The sequence below is a fragment of the Tachysurus fulvidraco genome, chromosome 2 (assembly GCF_022655615.1).
Source record: "Tachysurus fulvidraco isolate hzauxx_2018 chromosome 2, HZAU_PFXX_2.0, whole genome shotgun sequence".
Lineage (NCBI taxonomy): Eukaryota > Metazoa > Chordata > Actinopteri > Siluriformes > Bagridae > Tachysurus > Tachysurus fulvidraco.
In genome coordinates, this window is record NC_062519.1 from 31219898 (window position 1) to 31240631 (window position 20734).

Here is a 20734-nt window from a genome sequence, read left to right on the forward strand (position 1 = left end):
GAAAATGTTTACCATTTTTTTAATCATTTGTCTACTGACACTGAGACATCAACATTCCAGAATCTTAAGCACTTAATACACAACACAAATATTAACTCTGTGTCACTGACTTTGGAATAGCAAACCACACAGAGTACATAAACTACACACACAATAATTACTATTGGTTTAAGAGATGTGGCTCAGCAAAATACTGGAGATAATAGGAAAGACAGAGAGAGAGAGAGAGAGAGAGAGAGAGAGAGAGAGAGAGAGAGAGAGAGAGAGAGAGAGAGAGAGAGAGAGAGAGATGGTTCCTCCCACAGGAAACACAGTGTTGGTTCACTCTGGCCTTTTATGGTAAGAAAACACTGTCCTGGAAAAGCAGGCCAGCGTGAGGCATGAGCTGACTGACAGAGTTCTCTCTCTCGCTCTCTCTCTCTCTCTCTCGCTCTCTCTCTCTCTCTCTCTCTGTCTCTCTCTCTCTCTCGCCTCTCTCTCACCCCTATCTCTCTCACACACACATCATTGATTTTTATACCTCTACAGGAGTGCCAGTGATAGGGTCCTTTAAATGTGATTCATCACTGTAGACGTTCTGTTCAGAGACTGAGCAGAAAACAGATTATTATTTAAAAATAAAGATTACAGATTACTATATGATTAGTATATTTCTGTATTACTATTATCATGTCTATGTCACTAATAATCACACTTATTCATCAGCTTATTTGGGAACAAAATTCCACCAAACTTTTCACTAATTCAATAATTTTAAATGAACAGAACATGGTCTTTTCTTGAATGACTCAAAATGACAATACACTATAATATCAGCCAAATTGATAGTTAAAACATGTAAAGACATGATACTGCACTAGTTTGTATACTTGTTTGTCTGTGCTATTTGTGTAACTTTAGCACATAAGCTAGTTTAATAAATATAATTTACTACTGATATACATGACATACTGATATACATCATGTACTACTGACTACATACATGTCTACTGTAAACACACAACAAATGGACACACTACCATAAATTGTAGAGTAGCATGAAGCCTGTAATACACTAACAATTAGACCAGCTACTCTAACTGCTGGAGTAACTAACAAATGTGAAAAGTGGAGATTTGGCAACAATTTTCATATCTGTTTCTAGCTTGGTACTGTCCTTTAACCTTCAGTCATGACGGGAGGAAGACATTGATTTTAGTGGTTGATGGTTGGTTCTTTTTATTAATTTTCTAACTACATGTTCCCCCAATATGGTCACTAAACAGCTGACATTAAAATGAATCTTGAAAAAAATATATATTGCCATTTTTTAAAATTCACCCTCTTGTCAGATCATGAGTTTGAATCTAGAAGTTTCTGCAGCCATCCATGGCCAATACCCATCAGTCACAGGATCACTTGGTAGGAGGGGCATGCTTTCTCCTCAATGTCAATCACAGTGACATTAACCAATCATAGTGTGTTGCACTGCCCCGCACAACATAAGCAGCAGTTTCAGCTCATGTGATGGTTTGGTTGACTTGCCTCATTGGCAAGTAACCAATTTGGTGAGAAAATTTGGGAACATTATGATCACAATTAAAACACAATTAATTTAACTGTCAAATAATGAAAGGGATAAGCTATTGGTTATATTTGGTATGTGTGTGTTTGTGAGTGTGTGTGTATGTGCATGTGTGTGCTGAGGCAGCAGAACTCCACCATGTGACAACATAGCAAAGGCTACCAAATTAGAAGTTAAAGCCCAGCCTAATATGTAATCAAACAAGTATCCTCTTTGTTAAGGTTTTAAGGTTTCTTTAAACAGGTTTTCTTTTGCTTGTATAAACGAAAGTAATTCTAGCATAAATTAAAATGCATTTTAAAAAAACCTGAAATAATAGAAAATGAATTATAGTGCAGACTACAAGCCATGCCTGCTCTGAGTCAGACTGTCCTGCTGCGATATACAGACAGTCACAAAACACACATTCTGCCATTTCACCATTGGAGGAATCCAATAAACTGAACCAAACAGAAATAAAACAGTGAATGAAGAAACTATTCAGCATGCTAGTGCCAGTAAGAAGAGATTAAAAAAAAGTCTGGTTTGGAATGTGAACTCAACAATTATACTCATAACTGCCATAATAATACATAATTAGTGTATTATAATGATTGGTGACATTTTGTATAAAATTGTCATGTAATGTCATAAACCTTAAATCCATTTTTCTTGATGTTCTCCCTGTGTCTGTGTGGGTTTACTCTGGGTTCTGCAGTTTCCTCCCACCTCCAAAAAGCATGCTGATAGATGGACTTCTTGATGGAATTTATGTGAAATGCAACACATTAAGGCTCTAACTTCCTTCCTTCCTTACTAAAGGTTTACGTGTGTAACAATTTATGCTAAAATGTAAAATGAAAAGTTGCAACACAGTGTACGTGGAGTAAAAGCTACCACCTTGAAGTTATACCTTGATTATTTTCCAATGACAGTACAACATCACAATTACATTTTCTATCACATATTTTAATTTAATTTTTTATTATAATTTTTCGATCATCAGAACATGTTGTTTCTGACTGAGAAATGTCCAGGTAAAAGACATTCACTTGGTGTTAAGCCATCCTGGATGACTTGAACACAGCTTAATCAGTGTGTAATATAAATATTTGTTCTTTACTCCACCAGTTATGGTTTTGAAGACTTTCACAATTCTTTCTGATGACTGGCATGAGATACAAAGTGGCTTAGTGGTTACAACATTTTCCTTGTGCCTCTAGGGTTGAGGGTTTGATAGCCAAGTTCTTCCCATCCTCCGGGTACTCCAGATTTCCTGACCTAGTCCAAAGACATGTGTTGGAAGCTGAATGGCAGCTCTAAATTTTCCATAGTGTGTGAGACTTTTCCCTTCCAGGGTCTCCCCTGCCTTTTGCACCTTATTGGATGCAACAAGGTAATGTATTACATCACCTTTATGGTAGAAACATGTTATTGCAACTACTAAAGAGAACATTTTGCAAAGAGAAATGTTAAGATTAAAGAAATCATTTGTGCTGTGTTTTCTTCTCCAAATGATTGATGTAATTATTACAGAAATAAAATTGACACACACTGAAAGAGTATTAAGATTTATAAACAAAGTTTCTTTTGTGGATATAATTAAGCCATTATCGTCATGCTCAGTATTTACAGATATATTATAAATACTGCTATCATGATGTGCAAAAGGTATTTGGTGGAAGTTTTATCCTATGGTTAATACTCACAGATGAATAAAAATCATGATTATTAAACTGCTGTGCAAATATTAGCTGTTCAATTGACTGAGATTATCAGAATGTTTTCTGGACATACCAAAGATGTATTGTTTAACTATACAGTGGTTTGAAAATGTGTTTGCACCTTCCAGATTTTTGATTTCTTTAATGTTTTTATTATTAAGGGAAAACAATATCTAAACCCACATGGCTATGTGTGAAAAAGTGTTTGCCCCAAAAGACCCCACAACAACATCCAAAGAACTGCAGGCCTCACTTACCTCAGTTAAGGTCAGTGTTCAAGACTCCACCAAAAGAAGGACACTGGGCAAAAATGGCCTGCATGGTAGGGTTCCAAGATGGAAACTGCTGCTGAGCAAAAAGAACATAAAGGCTAATCTCAGATTTGCCAGATAACATCTTGATGATCCCAAGACCTTTGGGAAATACTTTGTGGACTGAAGAGACAAAAGCTGAACTTTTTGGAAGGTGTGTGTCCCATTACATTTGGCATAAAAGTAACACTGCGTTTCAGAAAGAACATCATACCAACGGTAAAATAAGGTGGTGGTAGTGTGATGGTCTGGGGCTGTTTTGTTGCTTCAGGACCTGGAAGACTTGCTGTTATAAATGGAACCATGAATTCTGCTGTCTACCAAAAAATCCTGAAGGACAATGTGCGGCCATCTGTTCGTGACCTCAAGCTAAGGCGAACTTGGGTCCTGCAGCAGGACAATGATCCAAAACACACCAGCAAGTAACAGACATTGAAAGTTATCGCAAACACTTGATTGCAGTTCTTGTGGCCCAACCAGTTATTAGGTTTAGGGGGCAAGCACTTTTTCACACAGGACCATGTGGGATTGAATTTTGATTTTCCTAAATAATAAAAACCTTTGTTTAAAAACTGCATGTTGTGTTTACTTGTGTTATCTTTGACTAATATTTAATTTTGTTTGATCTGAAACATAAAAGTGTGACAAACATGCAAAAAAAAAAAAAATCAGTAAGGGGGCCAACACTTTTTCACACCACCATATATTGTAGTTAGATGTTAGACCTACCTAGTATGAATACATTGCAAATGAACATTGTTCAATGAGTAGTTAATTCAAATTCTTGGCCAGACAAACACATGCTGCTAGCACAGTAGCTGGCTAATGTAGGCCAGCTAGTAAAAAAAAAAAAAAAACATATGTGAAACAACTTTGTTGTGTTACCAAACAGCTACTACAGCACCATCTTGTGATTAATGTTGGGACTTTAAACATGCAGTATTATTGGCTTTTATAGCACAGTGCTGTTGATGTGGTGATTCTGATTGGTCAGAAGTTGTTGATTCATTTTTTTTACAACAAGCTGCACAACACAGGTTTATATCAATGTGTTCTTTATGTGTCATCGTTTCTGTAGTCACTTACACAGTAACCTGTGTGTTGTAAAGAAAAAAGAAAGAAATGTAAACATTGATTTGTTTATGAAAGGATTTCCCAGTGTCAAGGCTTTGTTACAGTCAGAGGTAAAGCTGTAGCTTTAGTTTTCTAATGGAATAAGGCTTAATGGTTATTTGGTTCTCCCTTAAAGTTTATATGCTTAGAATTTTTAATTTTCCAACAAACCCTTAAAGAACTCTTTAAGAACTTATGCAGAACGTCAACTCATTTTTTTTTTTTTGAGACACTCATGAAACGCACTGACTACATGTGTCTAAACTTTAGGATGTAATGATTTAATGGGGCAATATTTATTATTATTATTATTATTATTATTATTATTATTATTATTATTATTATTATTATTATTATTATTATTATTATTATTATTATTTATGTTTTGCTCACTAAACGTTTCTGATGGGTTTTTGGTGAGATACATTACCACTGGTCTGAATTTAAAAATGTTTAATACTGTATAAAATGACCAGCAGATGGCATAGTGACACGGCTGATAAAAAAAATCTCATCTCGGCGGTGCATCTGATTCTCCAAAACAAGTAAATTACTTATTTTTATTCCAAATGCATGCGATTATTGACTTGGTGGCTGAAATGTAAGATGCTAATGGTAAGATTTTTCTGCCGTTTGCATGTGTTTCAAACAAGGGTTGTTTCTCAGAATCTGCTTGCAAAGTAACCTTTAGGAAGTGTTGCACATCTCTAGCTTTAATGTCAGACCAAGACCTACTGTGGGTCAAAGAACTCAGAGAACTGACCAGAGAAAAAAGGAAAAGAATCCTGAATGTAAGTGAGATCCCTAGGGTGTCATGGAGGTTGAAATGGAGGACTGGAGTCCATAACAATCCTGCTCCCAGGGTGCCAAAATAAAGAAAACCAAGCTGTCCAAATATCCTGATTTGATTTCCAAAGAATCTATGCACTTGAAGACAATGGCTTTGGGAAATGTGGGAACAATACAGAAGCCGGAGCTTGTCTGCAATATAGGGGGTAGATGTTTGTAAAAAAAAAAAAAAAAAAAAAAAGAGTTTGCCAGCAACAAAGGAATCGCAAACCATCTGATGTGTGACATTATGAAAGGGATGGTGGTCCCCTGTGTGTTGCTGCCGAGGATGATGAAGTTGGGCAACAGAGCATGGAGAACAGGATTCCAACTCCTTCACACGATAGCTAAAGCATGATGTATGATTTTAGCTCTACATGCATACTAGGCATTTTTTTGCATGTCTAACTGATATTTTTGCATAACTGTTTTTGTTGTAGGTGCCATGTTTGACAGATGGCCACACAGATACCTGACCATTGTGGGAAATAAAAAGTTATTAGAGAGGCTTTAAAATAATTGATAGGTTTTATTTTAAATTTATGACCAGTAAACTTCTGTTTGTATTCGTTAATTTGTAAAATCTTTTAAACCAAAATAATAATTTTATATTATAAGTTATGAATAAAAATCTGTTAAAGGAAACAATCCAGTGATAGTGGCGTGATCTAGCACTACACAGCTGTAAACAGAGTTACTGTTACCACCTTAAAGTCAGTTACTGTCGCATAACCATCAGCACACCATAAAGTGTATATTTATTTACTTTTTCTATTCAATTACTTTCAAAATTACAGAACTACATATATTATATCATTATAGAAATGATCTATGTCATATCCTTAGAAATTATCTTCAAAGGTAGCAGGCCCTTTGTACCTTCGTTCCTTGTTGTGGGTTTTTTCTACACCTTTGTGTTAAAAAAACATTTATTTTTGAAAAATGTGGCCACATTGAAATTACATTTTATGTATTTAAGGATTTTTAACATTATACATTGCTACAAATAGCTATTAAGAAAATTGGATATAAATTTAACTGTATAATTAAAAATTTAAAAAACTGAAACATTAATTTCTTACAGCATTTAGCAAACACCCATATCCAGAGCAATGTTTTGAAGTCTATCAGTCATCAACATATGACAACATAAAAAGAAACCATGAAAGGAGCTCTGGGTAAAAGCCCTCTTCTGAGTGACACAACATAGCATTTACTTTGGACAAAATTAATATTTTAAACTTTTAAAAAAATGACATGTAGGCTGAAAATTCGCTTGCATGTCACTATATATTTATTTATTTTGATGACTGAAATCAATTTGTTTAGAAAAAAGCAAGGGGATTTTGAGATAGACCAGGGCTCGTCTTTGTGTGTTTAACGTCAGGTCGTGAGAAACATGTGGCTGAGCAGATGTTGCATTTCTAGCAGGGGGGTTCTGCTTTTGGAGAGTGAAAAGTGAGAGCTAGTAGGGGGCACAAAAAGGGAATCTCTCTCTCACACACACACAGTACATAACTCATAGACCTCATGGACAGGAGTGTGATGCGGAGATTCCCGTGGCCTGTGTCCGTTCTATCTGTGACTCTCTCTCTCTCTCTGATGCTTTTCTTTCACATCTCTAAAGATTTTCAGTCATTTAAATCTCCTGAAATAGCTGAATTGCCAGAAGAGCTGGATTTGTGTTGTAAACTTGAAGATTATTACTACACAAGATTATAAAACAAGCCCTGGATCTGCGATCAGAGCCTGAGAGAAACTTCCAGCACCAAAAGGTTTATTAAGTATCCCTGAACATGTCGTTTCAAACACCCTAAAAACACAAGGCCTATTTACCTCCAGGGAAAAATATCATTTATCTACATAATACAAATATTTAGATCCTAAACACACAAAAAACTGTGCATAGAAATATGATCACACCTGTTTTTTTTTTTTACATCTTTATCTAATAGTAGACAAGTTCATTATCAAAGTAGCTATTGTGAGTTGCTAGTATATTTTGTAATTAAAACCAGAAGAAATGCACATAGAAACTCACAGAAAACAATGAACGGCTTGGTTTGCAATGTACTGTTGATACTTCGCAACAAAATTCAATATTCAGAAGAGGGCTCTCTCTGCAGGTTATGTTGTTACACTAATTTAGATGAACAAATTTACTGTTTAACTAAAATGTTAGACAGGTTTTCTAGAAGGGTAACATTTAGAGCTGTCGAGCATTGTGTAATTGAAGCCAGTAGCCTTTTTACCAAAGTAAAACAATTAATTGTGTAATCAAAATTGATGGCCGGGTTGCCAGCAAACATTGAGCTTAATAGAGTATTGTTTATCAATGGCATATTTGTGAGTTAGCTAGCTAAATTTTAAAACTATTTTTACTGTGTATTGGAAACAGATAAACAAGTTTTTTCGCAAGCTTGATAATGTTATGCAAACATTACATTAGTCACTATTATCACATCACTATAGTCACATCACTATTAGTAAACTAAAAAACAGCTATCTGGATATCTAACTTCTAGCTTGTGTTTGTTCCAGCTTGACATAAGTCTCGATTAACATAGTCATATCCTCAGTGATTTATTTAACATAGCCACACATCAAAATACTACATTCTCATAATTGCCATTTTGGATAATAAGCTCTGAGAAAGTTTCTGTGTAACCTTGTCACATTTTGCTCAAATATGAATGATTATCATCATTCATTCATTTTCTACCGCTTTATCCGAACTACCTCGGGTCACGGGGAGCCTGTGCCTATGAATGATTATCAGATTCTGTAAAATGTATGTATAAATATATGTATCTCAGTGGAGGTAACAATTTTAAGTCTGAATTTTTTCTGAAGGAAAATGTTAATCATTACCTGCTAATCATTACCTCAAGTATATGGTGCAATCCTCTTGGGTGTGTCTTCCTGCAATAGCTGCTACAGGTTTAAAAGTTTAAAGGTTTCCCACAATGCCTGATTCTAGTAATGACCCCAGCATACAGAATCTGTGCAGTACAGACAAGTGGACAAGTGTTTCTCATTATGGAGCAGCTGTCCAACAGCTTTCCACAGAAATGACAGAGGAGTCGATTGCCTTCAAAGTCGAGCAGCTGTTTATTCAAATGGCACCCTATTGTTTAGCCAACACATTCTAGCTAGTTGCATGCACTTTTTTAAAAAGATGTTATTCAGAAACTAGTTTCTTACTTCACCTATCAAAATGAGATTAACAGTTCATACTCTAACCAACAATGTTGCAAATCGGTTAAAAATGTTTGTAAGAAACATATAAAATGTAATTCTGTGTATTTGTTGATCTACATTAGCTAGCTTATTAGCAATCCTACCGTCTGGTTTGAATTACAAAGTATACTACAGACTCTTATGTTATGTTCTTATGTCCATTTGCACATTGTTTTAGCGAATATTGCCCACAGATCTTTGTGTGATGGAGGAGGCTTTTAGTGGTGGTTTGCTTCACCACATTGTATGCACATTTTAGAGCACTATAAATGAAATGTGGAAGAATAAATCAACGGAATGGTAAATTGTGGCATCAAACAGCTATAAGGACCTGAATTCCTAATCTTGAACAGATAAGACAGCAGGAATGATACTTAATAAGCATAACTGTTTTAATTCACTGTTATCTGTCTGTCTGTTGTTGTTGTATATATGTATATATACATATGTATATATCACATTAATTTGTACTAAGACAGCTAGCTATTAGCATTTAGCTAGCATTAAGTAATAAATGTTCGGTGATAAAGCTCATTTTTGAATCTTAATTGTTTCTCAGTAACATGACAAGCTCCATTTTTTGTCTCATTAACTTAAAGAAAAAGGTAAAATGCAGTTAACTGTCTTATATAACATAGCACCAAAGCTGCAGTGCAGAGATAATGAAGCCACTGTCATGCAAATGTTGCCAGGTTTTCTACTTAGTTTGCTGTGAAATTTATCAAATTTATCATTTTTTAAGCTATTTTTTTCATGAAAGGGATATTCATTTAAATAAAATAGTTTTTTAAAGAGCCGTGTTTGCGGTCAGTACTGAATTGTCTGTAGCACATAGTTACTGTCATGTTCCGTTGCAGAGTATGCACTTTGTATACGAACGGTCATCAGAGCAATCACTGAAGAAGAATTGCATTTCAGGGCTCTAGGGTTTTGCAGCCAGACACAGTTACACCACTCACAGCTGCCTCACATCCACAGGAAAGTAACCCTGCAATGATAATGTTTCAAAATAGCATAGCCTTCCTAGCAGTCTCTCTTTCTCTCTCTCTCTCTCTCTCTCTCTCTCTCTCTCTCTCTCTCTCTCTCTCTCTCTCTCTCTCTTTCTCTGTCTTACACTTACACACACACACACACACACACACACACACACACACACACACACACACACACACACACACACACACACACACACACACACACACACACACACACACACACACACACACACACACACACACACACGCCAGACATCTCAGTGGAATTATATACAGTGCCTAGGGTTATTTCCACAATCTTTTCAGTCTTAATAGTGAACCATGTTGTCTTTTATTACCAAAGTCTTTTATTACCAAACCAATGCTGGTGTTTATGATATTATGTATAGTTCATGCTTTTTAGATCAGTAGCATTAATCTGGAATGAATCTCAATTATGAATGTTTATTGACAATAAACTATACCCATAAATATGACTGGAAGGTCTATAGAGTGTACAGTTTAAAAATGCAGATCAGGCTGAAGCTGTTCCTGTGATCCTGCTTGTGCACATCCCTACTGTACATCTTTTTATCCTCTATTGAATTTGATGATGATGATTAGAAAGAGCAAATTCTTGCTGTTAGATACATGCTGGCAAAGCAAGTGTGTGGTTGGGATTTGTGGTCATGGTTGCTTGCCCAAAATGGTTTACTTCAGACCTTACAACCCTGAAGAGGAAAGTAGAACTGCCGTGTCAATTTATTTTAGTCTAGTTCTGTTTTAGTCAAGATGTGGGCCCTAAATTAGGAAAGTTTACTCTGTAATTTAGTAGGAACTTTCTTGCTACTAATATAGTCTTGGCAAATTCCTACCCACAAGTTAGTGCTGCCCTTTCATATGACAGCTGGATGCCACCCCTGGAGATAGAAGGCTATCCAGAACAACCTAGAGTCACATAAAGTTGGTCAAGCTTATCTTTTTGAACTGTTACTCATGCTGCGTCATGTTAAGGCAGAACACGTTTGGGGGAAAGTGCTATCTACACGTGAATCCAGTTGCCCATGCCTGGCTAATGTCTGTGATTGACAGCAGAGGGAGAATAGGCCATTACTCCCACCCAGAGAGCACAGACTCATAGCCAATGATGGCTATAGCATCATTTGATTTGAGCTCACTATCTCCTGAGAATAAAGCAAACACATTCCTGTTGTTTCAAATAATTTATTAATAAAATGGAAAATGTACAAGCCTCCCAGGTCTGGTTTTGTCCACCTATGCTATATTTATCTCTGATTTTCATCATGATGACTGGAACACAGATTTTTTTGTCTGTGCATATACAACTCCTTTACATATATGAAAAAAGCCACTTAATATATATATGAATTTATTTTCTTGGAATGTGGATTATTTATATTTTAACACAGATCAAACACAGGGGAATTGAACTTCACAGTTGCTTACTTATTTACTAGGACAGTGAGGCGCTAAGTAAAATTTTAGAGACTTCCTGTAAACAAAGACATTATCCCCATAAATTTCTTACTTATTGTTAAATTATCTGCATTAAAGCATATTTAGTAGCTACTGTTCATTTTATTAATTTAATAACAATCAGAGGAAATATGTGCAGTTAAGTATGAGTGAGATTTGAGGACAGCCGTCAGCTCCTGAGAGGTTTAAGTGTTAAACTCTGCTTATTTCATGACTTTTTGAGAATAGAGAAAGGCTACAATAATTGAGTACCAGAGTGGTAAAGTCCACTCTTCAAAACATTTTTTTCTTTAAATACCTCAATTGCCGAACCAAATCTTAAAGATTCCCTGAAGAGCTAATGTATTTTAAGGACATTCCAAAATATTGAATGTAAAAATAAACAGATTAAATGTATGATTTGCCATTGTTTAATAAATAAGAAATTGTTGGCCAATTGCCAAACAAATGTTGTTTTAGTTAACTTTAAATTAGCTAAAGGCAGTGGTGGTCAATGCTTACAGGTTAAATGGTTAAGTATCTGGGTTGCTGATTGGAAGGTCAGGGGTTCAAGGCCTAGCACATTTAAACTCCACTGTTGGGCCATTGTTTAACCCTGTCTGCTCCCATTAGTATTAAAATATAAAATAAAATAACTAAATACTGCAGTAACTTTCCACTTCTACTAAGTACAATGCAAAATAAGATGGGTCCTTTCTCCTTAGTCTGAAACTTCAGTGCAACATTATTAAGCTTTTTAGTGCTTATTTTCAGTCATTGTATATGAACACACAGTCTATTTAACCATATGGCTCTGATCAAATTTTCCCCAGGGTCTTGATGTATATGTTCAGTCTATGTACGCACGCATGTTGAGTTACATAATACCCCTCATGGTATGCAGCCACACCGGTCAGAGTAGAAAACCCCCACATGCTCATATATCGACACCAACCCCCCACCCCTACAACCCCCACCTTGCACAAGGCCTTGATCAGGGTGGGGTTAAAATGTCTTGACTGTGCAGTGTGCCTATGCTCTGCCCACCACTGTCTGGCCAATCAGATTCAGTGTTTTCTCACACACCCATTGACCTGCTCCCCAAACTCAGAAACCAAGCTCTATGACATTCTTCCTTTTTAGTGCCAAGATTTGGACATGCTCCTCTCTACAGATCAGCGGCCACACTGCAGTAACCGCCACTGTCTCTGCTCCTGCTGGCGATGTATTTGCCTTTCTGCTTTCACATAACTCAAATTGTGACAATGTGAATGATAAAAACTGGCAATCGTTGTGAAGCACAAATTATTGAATCACAGTAAATGTGATGTGCTCTCTCTCTGTCTCTCTCTGTCTCTGTCTCTGTCTCTCTCTCTCTCTCTCTCTCTCTCTCTCTCTCTCTCTCTATATATATATATATATATATATATATATATATATATATATATATATATATATATATATATATATATATAATTACATTTTATTTGTATAGAGCTTTTTACCACTGACACTGTCTCAAACCAGCTTTGGAAAGCTCAAAGCAGCTCAAAGCAGCAAAAGGATAATATAAAGATTAATACAGTACAAAATTCAAGATATATGTTAGATATATTTAAATGTATATGTATTTATACCCAATGAGCAAGTCTGAGGTGACCCAGGCAGCAGTGGCAAGGTAAAAGAATGGAAGGAAGAAACCTTGAGAGGAACCAGACTCAAAGGGGAACCCATCCTCATATGGGTGACACTGGGGAGTGTGATTATAAATATACTGTCTGACAAATGTTGTATTGATGCAAAAGATCACATGGAGTTCACATCTCCTCTATAGTATCGCAGAGTCTAACTGGAGCTGTATGTATGTATGTATGTATGTATGTATGTATGTATGTATGTATGTATGTATGTATGTATGTATGTATGTTTGCATTGTTTTTAAAATAGTTTCATTCAAATATAATTCAAAATGAACTATTACTTTACATATTAGTATGTAAATCAGATCTGACTCGTATTCATTGAACATATTATATAAATATCCCACATTTGTATTTATTTATTTATTTATTTACTTATTTATTTAAACGAAAATGTTTCAAAGCCTCCTAATAGTGAATAAGTAAAAGACTGGGGGCAGGATTCGTGTTTTTTACCGCTTTTTCGCGGCCCGCAAGCAGGGCCAATCATTTAACAGTTAATTTGCATATGGACCAATAGAAAGCGAGTGTTTTGCATATGATATGCCGCTTGAAGTATAAAGCCACGCTAATAGCGGCGACTCTTTCAAACTAGTGGAGGTGCCCAAAGCTCATCATACATCCACGCGCAGTCCTTTCACCCGGACTAAACTAAACTAAACTTTACTTTGCAATCATTATTTTATTAAACCCAAGAAAATATTTAGCACTTATTTTGAAGAGAATATGGGAAGAGAAATCCTTGTTTTGCACATCATCTGGATGTATTTTTTGAGTTTTTCTTGCAGTCTTTCAACCACTGTTTCTCCAACATTGGAAACGAGCACATTCAGTAAGTATTGATGCTTCTGCTTTTATTATTGCACTTTATTATGTACCATTTAATTCGGATTGAAGTAACACTGGTTTAGAGAACAGGGTGCTTCCTCTTTCATGTAGTTAACTGAGTGAAATAAAAGGAGGCGCTCAGATGAAATGAAGCGTCTGTGGAGCCCCAGGTTCTGAGATCCCAGTGCTGGGGCCCTGCACAATTTACACAAATTACATTATACATTTTCTTTACATTTGGAATCCTTTTATTATTATTATTATTATTATTATTATTATTATTATTATTATTATTATTATTATTATTATTATTACTACATTAATTTATGCAAATACAAAATTTATTAATGAACTAAAAGCTTTATCTAAATCACAGGTTCTTAGAATTTAACCTATGCGTTTATGTATGATTTCTGTAAGCTTTTTAGTATTGCTTTATTTCCTAGGATAAAAATAACTGAACCTTAATATATTTTAAATGATCGACAAATTTTTACAATGGCTGTGAGAACTCGTATGCGTTAGTGGAAAGATTTATTTTGCCATTTGAAAGTCTTTACACCACCAAATGTTGTTTGTTAACTTGTATTTATGTAGGCAACATTACAACCAACTCTACGGACTGGATGGTGGAATTAAGCGACATTGAGTCCAAATTTGCTCTGAGAACAATTGAGGAACCGGAGGACGATCTATGCTACATTGTTCCTGGCCAACGGGACACCATTAAAGAATGCAATTTCAATCCAGACACCAAGACTTTTGTAGTTATTCATGGATGGACTGTAAGTGCATTAGTTCATCAAGTGTGTTAAAGCAAAGTGAGTGTGAAGGTGTTTCCCACAAACTGATTACCTAAACTTTGTTCAGGTCACTGGCATGTACGAGAGTTGGGTTACCAAACTGGTGACAGCTCTGTATGAACGCGAGCCAGCAGCCAACGTCATTGTGGTGGACTGGCTTGTCCGGGCACAGCAACATTACCCAACCTCTGCTGCCTACACCAAGCTTGTTGGCCATGATGTGGCCAAGTTTGTCAACTGGCTACAGGTGAGAGACTAAGCAAAGACTCAGTACAAAATAATATCGGTACAAAAGTTTGCATCTCATTTTCTAAATGCTGCATTAATTTTCTCCAATAACATGTATGTCCTTCTGCCTTCATAAACACCTACAAACACTTTTCCTTCTTCTGAAAAGCTTTTCTTGCTTCTGAATACTAATACCTGCTACTAGTGCATAAAAATTATTTTTAAAACCATTTTCTGCTGGTCATCCTATTAGTTCTTAAATATTTCTATATTTTATAAAAGAAAAAGTTGAACTGAAATTGTGAAATTATATTTAGTAAAATAAAGTATCTTGTGATTTAAACATTAAACATTTTACAATTTTAAAGTATGAAAATTAAAACATCAAATCAGATGCTGTCTAATTTTGTAATTCATTTAATCTCATTTGTTATTCTGGAAAGATATTATATTGTATACGAAAGTTTATTATAACCTATCACTGTTTTGAAATCTCTCAGCCCTAGATATTCTAAATGGTGCATAATGTGCAGAATTACCTATATATAATTTTAGCATGTTCTTTGTACAGTGTATATTCACTGACTAACTTTTCTTAACACTTGGATTTCAAGTGTGCATCTTTTTCATCAGAAGTACGTATTGTTTACAAAGAAAGATGCATGTATTCTAAAAGGCAATTATAGTCCAATATAATCTGTTTGAAAAGTACACTATCACCACATTTCTAGGTGAAAGATACTACACATATTAAAGGCACAAATGAAAAAGTGTGTTGCTATTGTAGCAACAAGGGCAGGTACAGTTCTTTCCCTGAAAATCTTCATAGTTTTCTTCTATGTAGATAAAGACAGTGAAAATATTTGCATCATATACGGTCAGGTACACCCATGTAAACCATTTGGGATTAAAGCATCTTCCTTTTGAGTAAAAGCCTTCCGTTGCCTTTATTTCTTGCTAATAGGCTGAGCTGGAGTATCCATGGGAAAAGATTCACCTACTAGGTTACAGTTTGGGTGCTCATGTTGCCGGCATTGCAGGACTTCTCACAAGAAACAAAGTCAGCAGGATCACAGGTAACTCATCAACATGTATCTGTCCTGCTGGCTTAAACTGAGTTTTTATTTCTGCTGGTTTGTTTACACCTCTTTTAAAGTCACTAGACTAGAGACAGCTCGTTGTTGGTTTTAGGAGGACATATAAAACTGTTAACCCTTCAGGACTTTATAACTTTTTCATTTACAGGGTTTATTTTAAGTTCTTAAACACCCAGGAGCAAATGGTGGGATCAGATGATAATAAAGAGATTTTTGCAATATTTGCCATTGTAATACTTATAGCACATAACCACGTTTTTATTATACGTTTAATATAATTTATTATACATTGTTTTTTTAATAAACAGTCACAAAAAAATTAAAGTCATACATACATGCTGATGTAATTTAGATTTGTTTCCAAACATTTTTTATTTCTGTTTGTACAGGCATGGATCCAGCTGGCCCAAGCTTTGAGTATGCTGATGCCCAGAGCACACTTTCCCCAGATGATGCCCAGTTTGTTGATGTGCTCCACACCAACACCCGGGGCTCACCGGACCGCAGCATCGGCATCCAGAGGCCTGTGGGTCATGTGGACTTCTACCCAAATGGAGGGACGTTCCAGCCTGGATGTGATCTACAGAACACCATGATGATGGTGGCTACCACAGGGTTGAGAAGTGAGTTCTCTTCTTTATACCACAAACAGAAGCAAAACTTGTTTACAGAAGCAAAACATGATAATTATGTAATCCTAAAAGATTATTTGGCCTTAAATTAGAGGTTAATTAGTTTAATAAAAACCTGTTTAAAAATCAACTACTACTATGCTTACATTTGCAGCTGATAATGTTCCTGCTGAAAATATGGATCCTCTCTTCCAATTTTAGAAAAATAGACTCATACAGTTATTTTGGCATAAATAGAATGTCAGCATTAGATGCACTTACAGTACAGGTGTACATCGAGGTGGACAGATTTATGATTGCCATTTTTTGTGAGAGTGGGTGAGATTGATCAAATTAGGATTGCAAAATGTTTTATGTGAGTGTGAGAAATTGGTCATAATTTCTGTAGGAGTGGGTGGGATTGGTCAGGTTTGCAAAAATATAAAATCCTAAAAAACATTTAGACCAGTATCATTCAAATTATACAATACATAGAGCACTGAGTGAGTGGCAGCTAACAGGTAGCACCTTGCCACTGTTAGCATTTTGCACTTGTAATGAACTCACCTCTGTTTGTTGTATTCACTAGACATGGACCAGATTGTGAAATGTTCCCATGAGCGCTCCATCCACCTCTTCATCGACTCTTTGGTCAACATGAAGCAGCAAAGCATGGCGTACCGCTGCAGCTCCAAGGAAACCTTCAACAAGGGTGTGTGTCTGAGCTGCCGCAAGAACCGCTGCAACAAGGTGGGCTATGAGGTCAACAAGGTGCGCAGCCGCCGGAGTAGCAAGATGTACATGAAGACCAGAGAGATGATGCCGTACAAAGGTAAAAGATTAGGCTTGTCACTTGATGAAAAACCAAAAATGTCCTTAGTACAAGAGGAAAATTGCTGTTGTCCTTACAATAAATATAGTGGTGTAATTTATTACAGTGTAGTATATACTTTATTGGGCCAAATTTGAATTTAAAAAAAATTAGCTGTAAAAAAATATCAGGCTATATCCTGAGCAGATTAGGTCATTTGTAGATCTTTGTTTTGTGCTGTTGTTATTAATATTACAAAGGATTGGTTGTAATGAGGATTATTAATATGCCTTGTGATAATAAAAGGCTTGTTTTACAACAGAAGCACCTGTGCTATGACAATAATGGCTCCAGGCCAGCAGACATTTCCTGTCAAGATAAAGCTGATTACTTCCCTTTCCTACTGTACATGACGGATTTTACCCCAGCCTATTTCTGTTTCTCAGAAATTCTATTTTAATTCCATACAGTTTTCCACTACCAAGTTAAAGTCCATTTCTTCAGCAAGAGCCAGCTAAGCTATACAGATCAGCCCATGAAGATTTCTCTGTATGGCTACTCTGGAGAGAAGGAGAACATTCCCTACATTATGTAAGTTGGATTCAGTTTGTCATGTCAGATGCAGCACATGGATGTTTGTTGATGGTGTATGTCATGGTGTGTTTGATGTGACCATGCAGACCTGCTTTGAAAACCAACACCACCATCTCCTTCTTACTCACCACGGATGTGGACATTGGAGAGCTACTGATGGTGAAGATTCTCTGGGAGAAGGATACTATCCTCAGCTGGCCCTGGTGGAACCCAGACACTTTCCACATTCGCAAGCTGCGCATCAAATCTGGGGAAACACAGTCCAGGTGATTAAAACGGGAATAGTAGGGGTGTTGTATAATTAATATTTATGATACAGTTGTATATATTTAAGATTCAGCATGAATTGGGTAAAATTTGGTGAACAATCAAGAGTTAAACAGAGCATGTGGCAGGTGCTTGTCAGTTCTAACAGAGGTCTGGCCACTGTGTCTGTCGGTTCTTATAACGAAGGTGTGTCATCTGTGTGGCCTCTTTGCTTGTCAGTTACAATGAAGTAGGCATGGTTTCACCATCAAAATGCTGAAAATTAAACAGTTTTTTGGTACTGAAAATTTACTTATTGTATTGTCAATCAGAATCAAGCTACTTTTCTCTGTAGACCTCTGGATTGTAGAAAATTCTTGTCCTATACACACCCCTAATATATTGCAATATGTTTGCACACTTATGCAATGTGTTTCAGAGTGCTCTTCACTGCCAAGGATGGTGAGTTCTCCTACCTTGCCCGTGGAGGAGATGTCGCTGTGTTTGTGAAAGATAAAGAAGCTCAGTCAAGCCGCAAAAGTGAAAGGTAATATTTTGTGATTTATTTCCAGCATAATATTAGCTGCAAATGTTTCATCATGTAGTAAAGCTCGTTATAATTTAAAATGTTAATCAGTTGAAGCTTTTTATATGGTATATCAATGGTATGATGTTTTTGACTTTGACAGATTGCACAAGTTGAAGATGCATGGCAGCTCATTCAAAAATACTGCCTTAGACGCTTAGAGAGGCCCTTACTCGTCCAGCATTTTGCCAGAAACTGAGGGGAACCTGCTGAAACGAGACAGGGAGAGAGACGGTGCAGTTTCTGTACATTCTGAACCGAGCAAGATGCAGAATTGTAGCAATTATGTGACCTTCACCCATAAGCACATCCTGTAAGGAACCTTTACTTGTGATAACCTTAAACTGCTGAGCAGTTTTAAAGAAATGCCTAATATCTAATTACCGCAAAGTATTATTGATTAGCTGAACTGCTCACTGGAGCTCAGAGTAGAGCCAGAACTTGGACCCTGACCACTTCTTATTTGCTGTAAGTAGGCATGTGCATGTTCAACAAACTTCATGAATGAAATGCTGCTTGAGGTTTGTCTGTGGTAGAAAAATCTGACCAATGAGACCAGCAATGATGTTATGATAATAGTGTTAGGACAATCATGCACATGCCTAGATGCTAAATATTTCTTTAAATAAAAGATATGGAGTCCTTTATTGTTATGCAATATATTTGTACGTATATGTAAGTAAACTGTTACACTGTTATAATGTGTGTATTGAATTTTTGTCAGCTTTGGTCAAACCTAAGCAAAAGTAATAAACAATGACTGATTCATTGACTGAATGATGGAATCACTAAGTCACTGACTGATTGATTCAAGTCACTGACAGACCGATACACTGAGTTACTGACTGATTAATCACTGGCTCTCTGACTAGCTCTAAAGGTGATTTCCCTGATGAACTAGCTTATTTCATCAGTGAAATTAAGCAGGATGTTTATTTCTTCTTATCTGCCTACATAGCAATCAAATACTGATTGTACTTGACAGTGCCATGTGGAGGTAGTTTAGAATGATGTGACACTAGGCTCTGTGTATATCATGGTGAAATTTTATAGAATATAAAAGATGTACAGCACTCAACAATTCAGTAAAGCACTGTATAAAAGCCTATATTCTACCTAGCAGATACAGTACACATAATTCTGAACCTATAGGTCTTCATGCAGGAATTTAGCAGTCCAATTTTTGTATTTAAATAGTCATAATATGCTGACCACTTGCTAGCACGGGACCAAATACTCGCTTGGCTGAATCTATATACAGAACTAATCAATGTAAATATGTTTCATTGTTCTGTATTTGGAAATATGTAAGTTTAAGTTGTGTCTGTGGATAAGTTACTGTGTTTGGCACAGGTCACTTTATAGGCTTGGATTGTCTTCCTATTCGATTCATTCATCGGTTAATATCATAGTCAGAAGTCCTTTTTCATTTGCTCAATTGTTCACGATTCACTGAAAAGATCACTAAAATCTATTAAATGGGTATAAGTGTTTGAGGCATGCAAAAGTATAGGTTTTGATTCATTTTCAGTATGTAATCGTGCATTTAATCTTGCCTTATAATATGATCATTGCCAGATTGTGAAATAATAGCATTTTGAACATTCTTCTGAAAACTTTTCAACATGTACCAGAAACCTAGCCCTGAGGAAATCAAAAACAAAATAGCTCTTGTGGAAAAAAAAACAATTCCCCCACAGCAGTCATAAATACAGCAGGATTATTTATTAATTGTATATATTTGTACATTAGCCTTGTATAAACAATGTATACCCTTGGGATTATTCATCATATTAATATGCAATGCACTGCATAAATATATTTTAATAAAGAGTATGTTGCATTCTAACTGTCTAAAGCTCTCTGTCTTTATGAGTTTTAACATGGAATTTAAAAACGCATAATAATTTAGACTGAAATGATGACAAACATAAAACTGAAAGAAGTTTAAAGGACTTGATTTTAAAAAATGGGAAGTTTAAATTGATTTAAAAAATGGGAAGTTGAGTTTAAATGTATGA

At 35.9% G+C, this 20734-nt stretch overlaps 1 protein-coding gene across 1 annotated transcript; it reads left to right on the forward strand.

Annotated features, from left to right (window-relative positions):
• Positions 1 to 13488: 13488 nt before the first annotated feature.
• On the forward strand, positions 13489 to 19490 carry lpl (lipoprotein lipase). The gene is made up of 10 exons (XM_027159331.2): positions 13489 to 13741; positions 14335 to 14522; positions 14608 to 14787; positions 15733 to 15844; positions 16255 to 16488; positions 17066 to 17308; positions 17758 to 17878; positions 17968 to 18147; positions 18567 to 18674; positions 18817 to 19490. The coding sequence occupies exons 1-10, from the start codon at positions 13636 to 13638 to the stop codon at positions 18872 to 18874; spliced, it is 1530 nt and encodes a 509-aa protein (XP_027015132.1). The 5' UTR covers positions 13489 to 13635; the 3' UTR covers positions 18875 to 19490.
• The last annotated feature ends 1244 nt before the right edge of the window (positions 19491 to 20734 follow it).